Raw genomic sequence first — 16,110 nt, forward strand, 5'->3', positions numbered from 1 at the left:
CCGACATGGGGACTATGTCGCGGGGGCTTTGATCGCCCCAATGCAGGGGCTTTGACCGCCGGCTGCAGGAGCTTCGATCGCCCCGACGGATGGTTCTACTGCCCCGACCGCGGGAGAATAAAGAAGAGGAAGAAGTTTGGACTTTTTTGCGTTCGATCACAGTGAGGAATGCAGGGAATCCGCTGTGGTGGATGTTTATGTTAACTTTTATGTAGTTGCGTGTCTTGCTGCTTTTTTTTTGTATGTCTATGTTAATTTGCATATCACTGTACCTTAATTGGTACACGTGATAATAAAAGACCATTGAAACCTTTGATTTTAACTTTCCCAATATAGACTGGGACTGTCAGTGTCAAGAGCTTAGATGGGGTGGAATTTATCAAGTGTGGTCAGGAAAGTTTCCTTAGGCAACATGTAGATGGACCTACAATAGAAAAGGAAAATCTTGACCTACTCTTAAGGAACTGCGCAGGTCAAGTGGCTGAAGTGTCAGAGGATGAGTCTTTTGGGATCAGTTCTACGAGCTTTAAAATCATTAAGGATAAAGACAGGGCTGGTCCACAAGCTAAAGTTCAGATCCGGACAAAGCCAACTTTAATGGTACCGTATAACTATTTGATGGTAAACTTGATTGGAATGGGCAAGCGGGCCGAGGAATGGCAAATGGAATTTATTTCAGATATGTGAGAGGCATCGCATTGTGGGAAATCGAACCAAGGCAGGACCTTCACAGTGAACAGTAGGGCTCTATGGAGTGTTGTAGAGCAGAAGGATCGTATACAAGAACATTGTTCCCTGAAAGTGCCATAGAAGGTAGATAGGGCAGTGAAGAAAGTTTTTGGCACGTTTGCCTTCATTAGACAGGGAAATGAATACAGAATTTGAGATGTTATGTTACAGACGTCGGTAAGGCTGCACTTGAAGCATAGTGTTTAGTTTTAGTCACTCTGCTATGGGAAAGATGCCAACAGGCTAGAAAGGTTAACAAAGATTCTGCTTGGCCTTAAGGGCCAGATCTATAGGGAGACGTTGGTCAGGACTTTATTCCTTTGAGTTCAGTAAGCTGAGGGATGATCTTACAGAGGTATATAAAATCATGAGGGGAATAGATAGGGTGAATGTAGTGTATTTTTCCTGGGTGTTGGAAATCAAGAACCAGGTGGCATATGATTTAAAGTATGAAGGGAATTTTTCACATAGAGTGGTAGGTAGAACGAGGAAGTTGAGGTAGGTACAATAACAACATTTAAAGGACATTTGGACAGATACATGGATAGGAAAGATTTCATGGTATAGAAGCCAAATGGCAGCAAATGGGACTAGCTTAGATGGGACAAATGGTTGACAAGGACGAATTGGGCCAGAGGGCCTGTATCTATGCTACTCAACTCTACCACACCAGCTGCAGTGGCGAGCTGATGAACAGTAAGTAATTACTTAAAACATTGTTCAGATTAAAAGACATGCTTGATCTTGTCTGATGAATGTGAATTTTAAAGGAATAGTAGCCGCACTTTTTAGATTTTTTAAAAATCAAGACAAAGGTGAAATTATATTCTGAAAAATAATGTAATGTCCCGGTTGCATTGTTGTGATCAGAAACATGAAGGGTTCATAATGTGATTTAATTTCTTGACTGGTAAATATTTTTTCCAAGTTAATATAATTGTGGTAAATATTAAGATGGAGGAAAGACTTTTGTACCCAAAAAGCAGTTCCATGGTTAAACCTGAAACTGCTGGTGAGGTACAAAAAACCCCACAAGATGTCATACATGGGAAAAATAAATTAAGCATTTTGTAAGTTTCAAAAATAATTAAAACAAATCATGTCACTGAAATAATTAAAGTTTGGCACCATTTTTGCATACTCCTGCATGTCGGGACATTTTGCTGCAAGCAACATATTAGATATTTCCTCCAATTACCATTGCTGGCAACTCCCTGCTGCTTTTAATCTCATCAGTTGCTAAATATAATCACAGTCGTTGGCCTACTTCTGTCAGACCAGATGCTTAGTTTAAAGACAGCGAGCAAACATACTGATGGCAGTAGCAGAGTAACAGCAAGGGAATGCTGAAGTGTTGATAACAGTGAGCATACAGTGAGCAAGAGTACAAATCGAAATACTGCTGATCCTGTACTATATGAACATAATGTCTTTGCACTAGAATGGGAAACCTAAGGCTAATGTAGTGCAGGGCACCAGAACACTGCTTCCACAACCTAGAAATTGCATTACACCCCTGCTAAGGCTTCTGTAGGGTATTCCATTATTAATGTATCACTGAACTTCTCTTCAACATGTAATTTTAGAATAAGATTTATTCCACCCCAGATATATTGGGATATAAAATACACGTTTTGACATATTCCGGTATAAAATGCATGTTTAGACATATTAGGCTATAAAATAACTCTTTTGCTTATTGATTAAGAAAGAACTGCAGATGCTGGAAAAATCGAAGATAGACAGAAATGCTGGATAAACTCAGCGGGTGAAAAGCTTATTGATGTCATTTAGTCCAGGCCAACTGTTGGTTCATTCCCTTCAGAATCTAGAGTATATACATTCCATGTCATCTTGAACATCGTCAGCAGCAAAATGCCGGCTTATTTTTAATACTGAACTCATTTCCAAGCAACTTTGACATAAGGAATTTACTTTAAATATTTAAGATTAAGTTCTATTATTGTTCAATCAAGAGAATGGTTACAGGATTGCAGGAAAAAATGTAATTATCATGGTTAAAAAGGCTGAATGTGACCAGGTACCGAACCACAAGATTCCAATACCACATCATCCTGATTTAAATTACAAACCACATTCCAAGAATAGAGAAATACCTGTAGCCTTTGATCAATAAATCTAAATACTTTGTCAACCTCTAGACTGCACTAGCATATACTCTTACATATTCTTCTCTGTTATTATTAGGCTTTTAGGCATCTCATATGCAGAGAATGAATTTCTAATCTTCCAATCTACCCGAGTGTGGCCTTGTGCTTTTTTATCTGCATTTTCTCTGTAGCTGTAACACTATATTCTGTACTTTGTTTTGCATTACCTGATGTACTAATGTATAGTATGTGCAGTCTGGATTGCACACTAAACAACGATTTTCACTGTACCACACAACTTGACAATAATAAACCAAATAGCAAGCAAAGGCTTGCTATCTGTCAGCCTAAATAGACCATATAATTTTAGCCCTTAATGATGAGTAGTAAATATATTTATATACTCCACATTTATGACGCCTGGGGCATTAGAACTATACACTCCCTAACCCAGAAACAAATCTCCTGGGACAGACAAAAGCAAAGCCAAAAACACACACTGGATGAGAACATTAATGATTTTAATGAAAGGGTAGCTTTGAGGGATCAGCTTGTTCAAACTCATTTCATATATTCTATGACCATAGTTAGCAAGAAGGTAAAGCAACATACTAGATTCTTCCTTTTCCTGTATTAACGGAAATAGAGAAAGTCTACTAGTGCTGTAAACTAGTTATGGCACAGCTATAGTCTATTAACCACATTACAAGAAGAATACGATTGACATTTTTGCAGAGGAGATTTAAAAGGATGTGGCCTACTGAAATGTTTTCAATTCTGAGGCCTACTGTCAATGGAACAAGAGCCGAAGGAAGATTTTATGGAAAAAAATTAAGTCTTGGAGACATTGTCCAATAACCAGGGAGAATTCAGTCATTCGTGAAGTGAAGTATTTAGAGGGAGTCAAGGAGAACTTTTCTCTCCACGTCAAGGCACAGTGTGACAGAAATTTATCACACGCATTCATTTACGCATGTTAACGATTCAAGAGTTGCAAGGTGGGTAGCACATCTTCAACAATGGGGTAATGGGCCAAATAGGTAATTTTTTAACGATACGAGTTTATGTAAACTTAAACAGAAAACAAAATTAAAACATCTAGAAGTGCGTGCACAATCCAATCCTCAAATTCATCCGCATTAGATCACCTCCAAACCAATTGCTCTAAGTAATTCAGTTCCAAGCTTGAACAATGGTTGAAGTATTACCAAATACTAGGTGCTGATTAATAACAATGATCATACATTATCGATTTTAAATTTATCCTCTCCAATAGGTTTAGGAATCACGGTACAGTACATCTAGTACAACATTGGAAGCTAAATTTAATTAATACAAACTCCTTTGGTACAAATTAGAAAAGCAGACAAATAAGCAACAGATTCTAATAAAGACTGACATTTTTGGAACGACTCTGTCCCAATCCTCTACTGAAAGGTTACTATAGGAAATAATTTTAAAACTTAATTAGTTGAAGGAAAGAAAAACTTTAGAAAGCATTAAACTCGAAGCTGTTCCAATTCAGTAATCCCTTTTGCCTGCATGTGCTATGTTTTCTCTAAATGTCTTCTATTATCTAAAAAGGGCGCTGTAACATTAAACCACTAATATTACCTATTCGTTCAGTGGCTTACTGAACAAAACAATTCCTGAAACATTACTGGAATAGTTGATTACTTATTTGTCTGCATTTCTAAATGTAAGTACCAAAGGAATCCTCATTCATTGAATTCAAAATGCCCAGACAGAAAAGATGCTGCTCCATAGTCTCATAAGAGGCTTTATTGATACTGCATTAGAGATAAGAATGGATAGAGGAAAAGTGATAGGCAACTGGAAGGTTAGGATGACCCCTTTGGATTGATAGGTGTTCTGCAATGTCAAGTCAAGTCAAGTCAAGAGAGCTCATTGTCATGTGTCTCAGATAGGACAATGCAATTCTTGCTTTGCTTCAGCACAACAGAATATAGTAGGCATGAATACAGAACATATCAGTGAGTCCATATACCATTACATAAATATATACACACATCAATAAATAAGCAGATAAAGTGCAAATAAACAGATAATCGTCTATTAATGTTCAGAGATTTGTTTCAGTTGAGTTTAATAGCCTGATGGCTGTGGGGAAGAGTCTATTTCTGAACCTGGACGTTGCAGTCTTCAGGCTCCTGTACCTTCTACCTGAAGGTACCGGGGAGATGAGTGTGTGGCCAGGATGGTGTGGGTCAACCCCTTGATGATGCTGCCAGCCTTTTTGAGGCAGTGACTGCGATAGATCCCCTCGATGGTAGAGAGGTCAGAGCCGATGATGGACTGGGCAGTGTTTACTACTTTTTGTAGTCTTTTCCACTCCTGGGCGCTCAATGCTTCCCCAAAGTGGAGGTCAAGTCTTGATTAAATCTATGCTTTTAGTTTGAAACATGAAGATCATCTCATTGCCACACAATCTGCCTAAAATTGTTGACACAAGGAACTGCAGAGGATGGTTTAAAAAAGGGAAAGTGCAGCAGTAACTCAGCAGGTCAGGCAGCATCTCGTTCTCCAGAGATGCTGCCTGACCTAATAAGTTGTTTTTCTAAAATTGTTACACTGCACCAACTGAGTTAGATTATATTTAAAGGTTTCTTCGAGTACTGCTAACTAGCTGCAGACTGGAACGAGAGGGTAAAAGAACATCAAAAAAGTTGGAGGGGGACCTCAAGAACTACCAGTGCACCAATCATTACTCGTGGACCACTCTGCTGGTGCAAGATGGTTGCTGCAGACTGGCCTTTAAATTTACTTAACCTGCAGGGTATCAGGAAGTGCAGGAAAAGTGCAAGCAGAGGTACCCCGGGACATGCAGAAAAAGTACAAATTTAACGAAAGGAGCAGTGCAGGAAAAGTACAAGAGAAAGTAAAAGAAACAGAGCAGATCAAGCATGATCTGGCACAATAAATTGGATTGAATGCTCAGATATTTAGCTTTTTAGATATTTTAAATAAATGGAGTAAAATCTAGATCATCTGTGCATTTGGATTATTTTAACAAATGTTAATTCTGATACATGTATTACAAATGGATGACTCTCAGCTTTTCCTACCTCCACATGTCAAGCATTTTCTACACCTCTGCATTTTCTAGATTGTCCATTCATTTGTTCATGTTCTTCTAACTGCCTTCATTAGTCTATCAATTGGATCACCTAATTTACAGCTCACCCTCACTACTCCATACCAAGGTCCTCACTTGCTTAAAAGAGACCACTATGATCCCAGTCAAAAAGATAGTTTGCCAATAACCACTGTCCAATGTCTCTGGCATTCACCACCATGAAGTGTTTTGAGAGAGTGGTGAAGGTGCACGTTAACCAGTCTTCCAGCCAGCCTTCATCCACAGCAGTTTGCTTGCTGTCACAACAGGCTTACAGCCACCTTCCTGGCCCTTAATCTATCTCTAGGACACCTAGACAACAAGGGCTCAGACATTAGACTGGAGTACACCAATGTCCATCTCTTGGTTGTCTGATTAAACAACCATTTTTTCTCATGTTGCTAGTAACTCACAAGATCCAATCTTACATTCTAAAGGTCAACAAAACCATGAATTTGCTGTCAATCTAGTTGATATGGGAAGAGAAATGAAAGATAAACAGGTAGCAATATCAACAAATAATCCTTTTGACAACTGGTTTCAGTAAGATTTCTTAGGAATACTGCATTCGTTCATCCACTAGACTACAAACAAATCTGTTGCGTAGTGCGCGTCGGAGAAATGTTCCAAAGTTACAGTGCACAGTTAAGTTTTTCAAGGCAACAATGTACTCATTGATTGTCTCATTCTGTTTCTGTTTTCTAGTGCCAAATTTATAGCTTTCTGAAATTTCCAGAGGCTTTGGGTTGAAGTGCTCCTCCAACTTCTTCATAATGTCATTGAATGGCACGTCTTTTGCCTTTATGGGCACAAGGAGATTCACGAGTGTGCCGTACACTTCAGGACCGATCTCCGTGAGCAGAATTGCTTTCATGCGTTCGCAAATGGCCTAATTTGTTTCAGTCACTATCTCTCCTTCACTACTAATCTCCATTATGTTGTTTGCCGTGAAAAACATGTTTGCTCTCTCCATATAGGAGCTGAACTCTACTCTTGTCAAAAGTGCCAAGGTTTCCAATGTAGCCCCTGGACGCTGCCATCATGTTGTTCTCTTTTGGGGTTTTTTAAAGTCCGTTCAAAAACACCTATTTCCTATCTGTTCTGGTGTAACAATTCACCTAAAACTTAGCTGTACAAATGCTATTCAGCTTGAGGAATTCGACAAAAAAAAACTCAGTCTAAAATGTCATACAATCCCAAGGACGACATCTTGCCATGTAGACACAACATAGAGACAGCCTGACAAACTCTTGCCGATTTGTACAGCTGCTGTTTTAAACTACAGTCCCCTTCATAGAAGGATCTGCGGCCTATCGTGTCCAGCTTGCAAACAACTGCGACACAACTCCGTATTTACTGTTTAAAATGTTAAACAATACAGCATGTTGCAAAACATCCCTGCACAGTATTTAAAGGATGAGTTCACAAACTCTATCCCATCCTCGTCGCCAATTTTGTTATATTCCGGACAGCAGAATGAATAACAACTTACACACAGGTTGCCTGGATCACAAGAGAGAGATTTATTACCCAACATTCCCTGCTTATATACAGCACCAACTCATTAACATATACTTGTACATTATAAGTACAGATAAAAGGCCAAAGAAGTAAACAGTTTAGGAAGGAACTGGAGGTTGGAAAGTAGAAGGTAGGCAAAAATGCTGGAGAAACTCAGCGGGTGAGGCAGCATCTATGGAGCGAAGGAAATAGGCAAAGTTTCGGGTCGACGCCGTTCTTCTGAAGAAGGGTTTCGACCTGAAACGTTGCCTATTTCCTTCGCTCTATAGATGCTGCCTCACCCGCTGAGTTTCTCCAGCATTTTTGTCTACCTAAAAAGTAAAGAGTGTTGCGCTTACAAGAAACAATGTGTTGCAGAGGTATATAGAAAGTAAGGGAAGGATTCGACGGATGGGGTTACTCTGTTGGGAGCCGGCACGGACCCAATCGCCGCCTCCTGTGTCATAAATGAGTAATTACTCTAAGTGAAGACCAAGTAGGGCTTTTTATTAACTACTTACCATTCAACTATTGTTGATTAAATAATTTAAACTTCAAGAATTGTAAACAATTTTAGTAACATTCAGGAGAGATTTTAAATACCTATTTAGAATGCACCAATTCTGAAAGGTCGCCTTGGGGAATATCCACACAATTTACTTAATTATCAATTTAATGTGTTTAGATAGCTTAAAGTGAAACAAAAACAAGCTGACAGACCATAATCTGTGACATCATTTAAAATTATATTTGTTTCTTGTAATTACACTGTCTACAAAGTAATTTGCAAATTCAAGCAACCAAAAAGAAAATTAGCATGCAATAAGTTGGAAAGCAAATGAGATGAAAGCACAATTGTGCAGTGGTAATGTTGCTGCTTAAAGTGCTAGAGACCCGGGTTCGATCCTGACTTCTGGTGCTATCTGTACGGAGCTTGTACATTCTCTCTGTCACTGCATGGGGTTTCTCCGGGTGGCCTGGTTTTCTCCCACTCCAAATACGTACAGATTTGTAGGATAATTGGCTTCGGTAAAATTGTCCCTAGCATGTAGGATAGTGTAAATGTACGGGGTGATGGTTGGTGAGCACGGACTCGATGGGCCAAAGGGCCTATTTCCGTGCAGTATTTCTAAAGTTTAAAAATGCTGCCCTTTACGGCAAAGTGGATTAGTTACAAAATTTGAGAAGATTTGGTGCAACTGTACTTGAAATTGGTAGTCACACTTAGTTCTGAACCTAGCTTTGATCATTTTGGTGTCCATAAATCCCATGGCTACAAGTGCAAGTCAGAGGCTAGGTGTCTTGCAGCAAGTAACTCACCTCCTGACATCCCAAAACCTTTTCGTCATCTATAAGGCACAGGTCTTTATAGCAACAGAATAGGCTCCACTTGCCTGGATGACTGCAGCTCCAACTCTCAAATAACACATCCTTGACAAATCTTCACTGATGCCCTAATCACCCTAAACATTAAAGGGGCTGTCCCACTGCAGCGACCTAACTGGCAAGTTTAGGAGAGTTTGAAAAAGTGTCATGTTGAAGATCTTTTTCGACTATGTAGAAGACCTCCTTCGACCTTCTTCGACTATGTTGAAGACTGGCTTCAACTAGCTACGACTAGCTCAGGGAAAATTGGACACCGAATAGTGGAGAGCGAAGACGACCTCCTTCGACATCCCTTCAACTATGTTGAAGACTATCTACGACTACCTTCGACTACCCTCGATTACCTACGAATAACATGCCGACCTACTACGACTAAACCTACGAGTAAAGAAAAATATCGATTTTTTCCATGGCGACCTTTCTTTACTCGCGGGCATTTTTCAGCATGTTGAAAAATATGCCACGACCTAGCTGAGGTCTCGAGTACGCGGGGACTACTCTTGAGCATGAAGGAGTTACAAAGACCTCCTAAGACCTCATGTTGACCCTGCTGCGAGTATGAGTGGAGGGCAAACTCTTCTAAACTCGCCAATTAGGTCGCCGCAGTGGGACAGCCCCTTTAATTCCCTATCACCAGCATACAGTATTTGCTGTGTATATCAACAAGATGATCTGCAGTTATTCACCTCGGTTACTCCAAAGGAACCTTCAAATCCTTGGCTTCTATTGTCCAGGAGGTCCAGGACTGCAGGAGCTGAGGAACATTACCACCGGCAAATTCCCCTTCAAGTAGCACACTATCATGAACAGGAAATGTATTGCTGTTCCTTCACAATCATTGGCTCTAAATCCTGGAACTTCTTACTTCATAACGCAAGGAGTGCAGTGGTTTAAGGTAGCAGGTTAATTAGCAAGAACAATTAGTGATGATATCCATTAAATGCTGCCTTGCAATCAACACTGACATCCCCCAAAAAAAGAATGAATAAAAAACACACACTTGGAGGTGGTGCTTGGTCATTATGTTCACGTGTTAGTTTATGAGGAAAGATTCTACAGAAGACTTAAATACCACTTTACTGCTGAAACAGATAGGTTTCTGGAATGCAACAAAATCCAAGGTGACTGAGATCATACAGGAAAGTACAACAGATCCATTGAATAAAGAACCAGATTTGAAATCTATGTGGTCTACTCCTGCTCCTCATGTAACATATACGAATTATTTGCAAATATCTTCATTTAAAAGCAAAGTGCTTTCTTGGAAACAAAATTGCTTTTCACAGAACAACTAATTTTCCATGTAAATATTAAGTTGTTTGAGCTAAGAGAACAGTTCAATGCAATGTAAACTTGATTAAATGTAGTAACTGCTAAAAATATTCACGTCAGAAATCATTTCTGGAGATAAATGTTAGTTTTTTGTTAATAATTTTTCATTAGAAATGGGCATCTTTGATACATCATATTTAATTTTATGTTGAATGAGTTTAAGCGCAATGAAACATAGAAAATAGGTGCAGGAGTAGGCCATTCGGCCCTTCGAGCCTGCACCGCCATTCGATATGATCATGGCTGATCATCCAACTCAGTATCCCATCCCTGCCTTCTCTCCATACCCCCTGATCCCTTTAGCCACAAGGGCCACATCTAACTCCCTCTTAAATATAGCCAATGAACTGGCCTCAACTACCTTCTGTGGCAGAGAATTCCACAGATTCACCACTCTCTGTGTAAAAAATGATTTTCTCATCTCGGTCCTAAAAGACTTCCCTCTTATCCTTAAACTGTGACCCCTAGTTCTGGACTTCCCCAACATCGGGAATAATCTTCCTGCATCTAGCCTGTCCAACCCCTTAAGAATTTTGTAAGTTTCTATAAGATCCCCCCTCAAGGTCACAGAGCTACAAAATTAGCTGTTTTTTTTCTCTACAGATATCACCCACCTGCTGAGTATTCCCATATTTTGTTTACTTTCTTTCAGCATTTTTAACATTTCCAGTGTTTTAGTTTGCAATCAAAATCTGAATTTCAACTTCAACAATTTTTCATGGTAGAGATCCAATTTTACTTTACTCACCATGCTTTTTCTGATGTAATTTATGGCTTTCTTTGTGTTCATTCCTGACCAATCATTGAGCATATAACAGATACAAGTGGCACAGTAGACAAACCTCATGTCATTTTCACTTCCTTCTGGCACAGCATAGAAGCTGCAAAACAGACAAAGAAGGAAAAACAAAGAAACACTATTGCAACTATACAGGTGACAAATACATCTAGCCTCTAATTTTCATTTGACTCCATACTATGAAATATTATTGGGACAATTTGTCTAATTGTTTCAAAAGTGCATGTTGTAAGATCTTAAATTGGTTGCAATCAGAACAAATTTTCATTTACATCACGAATAGTTTGTCTCATCTGGTTATAGCCCTGTCCCACGGTGCGAGTTCATTCCAGGAGCTCTCCCGAGTTTAAAAAAAATCAAACTTGTGGTAAGCATGGAGAATGAACGTAGCGGGTATGTCGGAGCTCGGGGACGTCTCTTAGCGCTAACGGCAGGTACTCAGGAAGACTCGCTAACGGCAGGTAAGCACTTGAAGACTCTTGAAGATTTTTCAACATGATGAAAAATGTCCACGAGAGCCCCGATTACCGACGAGTGGCAATGACCGTAAATCTCCGCGTTCGAATCAGGGCAAACTCGGGAGACCTCTTGGAATGAACTCGTACCGTGGGACAGGGGTTTTAGGTAGCAAAACAGATCTTACTTCAAATTAATCAAATTTCAACCCAAATCACTAAAATTTATTTACAAATAGACAATTCACGCTAAAGTGCTATACAGATGACATCGTGGCTAGGTGGCAAAGCCCTACTAAACTACACATTTATGAATCCTCATTAGCTACGGGTGAGCTGCTGGGAGACTGGAGGGGGGCCAAGGTTGTGTCTTTACTTAACGGCCACAAAAAAAACCTTGGAACTGTAGGCCAAAAGAGCATGATATCTGTGCTAAGTAAATTACTAAAGGATATGATATGTGTCTTTTTACAATACTGGAGAAATTTTGAGGAACAAGATTATTATTTTTTACACCAATACACCATTCTTAGCAAAAATCTACCCATCATGTGAAACCTTATAAATAACAAATATAAATTAGATAACTTCAAGACCGAAAGTCAAAAACTTTTTTCATGATCTTCATCGTTTTACCACCAATTTGGACACCAAAAATGTGACATTAAAAACTCTGCCACATTTAGTCATTAATATTTAATTCATAAATAAACTTCATATGGCTCCTCATACATATACATTTTGATAATAATCTTTATCAATACCAAGAGAAAAATGCAGTAACATAAATATAATACAGTACAGTAAAGATCCCGTAACAGTCGTTGTGCGTGGTGTTCATTGTCACAATGACCATTATTGGGGTCAGTACCACAGTAAGTTAAATCACGGAGGCTCCAAACCTCCAATGCTTTTAAAAAACCCAACGAGGTATCCTATGATAGTAGTGATTTTTGGGCGAGTTAATTATTTTTTCTTATTTTCCAATTTAATATAGCAAAAACATCGTGGTGTCAAAAACACAACGACCGTTTACGATATATTTTCCGACTTTTTTAAATTAATTTAAAAAAATTTTGGACATACATTGGTCATCAAAACTAAGAAACTGAGCCAATCTTCAATTTGGCAACACACTGTCTCTTGTTTACCTTTCGTACGGACTAAGTCGCTAAGTTCATTCCTTCGTGTCAACTTCGGGAAGCTCCGCAACGACCATTTACGGAGACATTTTACTTACTAAAAAATCAGCCCAAGTCAAACATTCTGACGAATCAGGGCCATTGATGTAACTCAAATCCATAAGGTAATGTACTGTTTAGATCACATTGGTGAAAATGTTTGGTTTTCGCTAATAATGTAATGTTTGTTTTCTGGGACACCAAACCTTTTAGTGTCCACCGCAACGTACATTTGTGTGTATGATGTGTAACGCGCGTTGCTGTGTCCACTCAGATGGATGCAGTATTCTACTACATGATCAGGTGAATAGAAATGATGTTTGCAATTTTATTTTTCCATGTGGTATTCATAAACATAGAAAGGAATAAGAAATGCGTGCACTGACTGTGCCAACCAGGTCACTGATGGACACCACGCGACAACCTGTATTTGTGTATTCTGATGCCATTTTTGGAAACTTGCCATCATATGCTATCTTTTCTTATATATTTTTTGTTGATACTATGTTACTCATGAACCAAATATAGTGCTTGTCAACTTTTTTGAATGAATTTGAGATTTGACCCCCTTTGTCACATTTTTGTGTGCAGTATTGTAAAAAAACACATACATTTGGAAAGACAGGGCAACTCAACACAGCTTTGAGCTTGGGTGATAGTATCTCACAAAACTGAATCATTTTTTTGAAGAAATAACCAAGAAGATTGATGAAGGCAGGGCAGTAGACGTACTCGATATGAACTTCAGTAAGGCTTTTGATATGATTCCACATTGTAAGTTGCTCTGGATGATTAGATTGCATGGAATTTAGCGAGAGCTAGCTAGTTAGATACATAATTGGCTTGATGGTAGGAAGCAGAGGGTGATGACAGACGTTTTAAAAGAAAGAATCGGATTGGAGACCCATGATTAGTAATGTACCTCAAGAGTCAGTGCTGGGCCAATTATTGTTTGTGGTTTATATCAACAAGGCATTATTAATAAGTTTGCAGATGACACTACCAAAGGTAGTATCATAGATAGCAAGTAAAGTTAACATGATTTATAGCAGGATCTTAATCAGGTGGGGAAATGGTTCATGGAATGGTAAATGGAGTTTAATTCAGAGAATAGATGACAAATCATCTTCTATGAAAATCCTCAAAACTGGTGCACGAAAGGATATGTTCTCAGCCCCCTATACTTAAACATTCATGTCTGTGCAGCCAAATACTAATCCAACTCAATTTACAAGTTCACAGACGACACCACCAGATAGTAAATAATAATAAGACAGAATATAAAAAGGTGACTGAGACCTTGTAACCTGGTGCCAAGATAACAACCTCTCCCTCTATGTCAGCAAGACAAAGGAGGGTGTAATCGACTTGTAGAAGCAAAGTAGTACACACACACACGCCGGCGGCAAAGTAGCGATGCTCGAAAGCTTCAAGTTCCAAGGAATAAACATTACCAACAATTTAATCTGGACCAGCCACATCGAAGCTATGGCCAAGGAAGCATACCAACGCCTCTACTTCATTAGAAGGTTTAGGAAGTTTGGCACGGTCCCAACAACCCTCATCATTTCTACAGATACGCCGTAGAAAACATTTTATCGGGATGCATCACAGCCTGGTTTGGGAACAGATCCATCCAAGACTGCAAGAATTTGCAGAGTTGTGGATGTAGCCCAGATCAATTTGCAAACCAGCTTCCCTTCCATTGACTCCATCTCTACTTCGCACTAACTCGGCAAAGCAACCAGCATAATCAATAACCAATCTCTCCTCTTCTCCCCTCTTCCATCAGGCAAGAGGCACAGACGTTTGAAAACACATACCTCCATATTCAGGGACAGTTTCTTCCCAGTTGTTATCAGATAACTCAATGGTCCTATCATCACCTTAGGTTCGGTCCTGACCACCCATCAACCTCATGGGAGACCTTTGAACTATCTTTAATCGAACTATCGGACTTTATCGATGCACTGTGGATAGCTTGATTGTAATAATGTATAGTCTTTTCTTTGGTTAGCATGCAAACAAAAAGCTTTTCACTGTACCTCAGTACACGTGACAATAATAAACTAAACTAATTGAGGAGTGACCATATAGAGGTGTATAAAATCATGAGGGGCATAGACAGGGTGAATGCACATAGTTTTTGTTCCCTCCCCAGGGTTGGGGAATCAAGAATAGAGGGCATAGGATTAAAGTGAGAAGGGAAAGAGTTAATAGGAACCTGACAGGTAACTTTTTCCACACTGTAGGTGGTACATATATGGAATGAGCTGCCAGAAGAAGTGGTTGAGGTTGGTACAATAACAACATTTAAAAAATACATGGACAGGTACATGCAAGGGAAAGGTTTAGAGAGATATTGTTCAAATGCAGGTCTAGCTTGGATGAGCATCTTGGTCAGAGAGCTTGTTTCTACACTGCATGAACTATGATACTGCAGATTTTTTTTCAATTTTAGGCCTTTACTACAATTTTTTTGCCCAGTCCTCTGTGCTAACTGCCACTCCATTAGCCACTAGATAACTGACTCCCTCATTCTGAGTTCCAGACAACTAGTCTGGCAATAAGCAACATCAAAACATCCACAGCAGAGGCATGCAGGAAAAGTGGAAGAGAGAGTCATGTATGGAACTATCAGTGGGGCAAATATACTGGCCACCGTGAACTGACCGCATACCATTGAAGGACAGTTTGCAGGCTGGTGGCCATGCTTCCAGGGTTAGACTGAACAGAATATTAGACATGCACCTTTCCCAGCCCAGGTTTGGGAGACAGCAATATAACCCCTCTCCTTTGTGTTATCAGTGCCTATGCCCTGTTCCCCTCCCAACATAGACAGTTGGCTGCTGAGGAAGGAATGGTCGGTGGGGGCGCTGCGAGACGGCTGCCCTGCCAGCAGCGTGTTAGTCAATTCTACTTTTTTTGTTTTTTTTAGTATGTCCAAATGTTTGTTTTAATGTCTCTCGGTGTGTCTTGTGTGGGGGGGTAAGGGGGGGGAACCGCTTTTGGTCGCCTCCTCAACGGAGAGGCAAAATTTTCCATGTCGCCTCCCTCGCGGCCTAACACCAAGGATTGGTGCGGCCTTTCCCGGAGACGGGCCTGGAGCTTCAGCAGCAGGCGCAGAGTGAACTTTTCTTCGCGGAGCGGGCGAGCCCTCGCCGGGGGTCGCCAGGAGGGAGCGCTCCGATCGCTGGCCCGCGGCAGCCTGAAGCCGACAGCATGCAGCCTGAAGCCGGTCTGCGGAGATTCCAGCTGGCACGGCGTCCGAAGCCTGGGATCCCTCGTTGGGGACCCCGGAGAAGAAGAGCTCCGACCGCCGGCCCACAGCCTACATCATCTTGAAACCGCGGACTGCGCTGCTACAAACCGCGGGCGCGGCGGGGACTTACCATCCGGAGCGGGATCCCTCGCCGGGGATTACTGGAGAAGAGCTCCGGCCGCCGGCCCACGGCCTACATCATCTAGAAGCCGCGGACTG

At 40.3% G+C, this 16,110-nt stretch overlaps 1 protein-coding gene across 1 annotated transcript in view; it reads right to left on the minus strand.

Annotated features, from left to right (window-relative positions):
* Positions 1–16,110, minus strand: part of pggt1b (protein geranylgeranyltransferase type I subunit beta) — a 41,221-nt gene that overhangs the window by 7,751 nt on the left and 17,360 nt on the right. Inside the window, exon 5 of the mRNA XM_033017448.1 lies at positions 10,943–11,075. Within this exon, the coding sequence (XP_032873339.1) occupies positions 10,943–11,075 (133 nt within the window). The remainder of the gene's footprint in view (positions 1–10,942; positions 11,076–16,110) is intronic.

Source organism: Amblyraja radiata, chromosome 3, assembly GCF_010909765.2.
Source record: "Amblyraja radiata isolate CabotCenter1 chromosome 3, sAmbRad1.1.pri, whole genome shotgun sequence".
Classification (NCBI taxonomy): Eukaryota; Metazoa; Chordata; class Chondrichthyes; order Rajiformes; family Rajidae; genus Amblyraja; species Amblyraja radiata.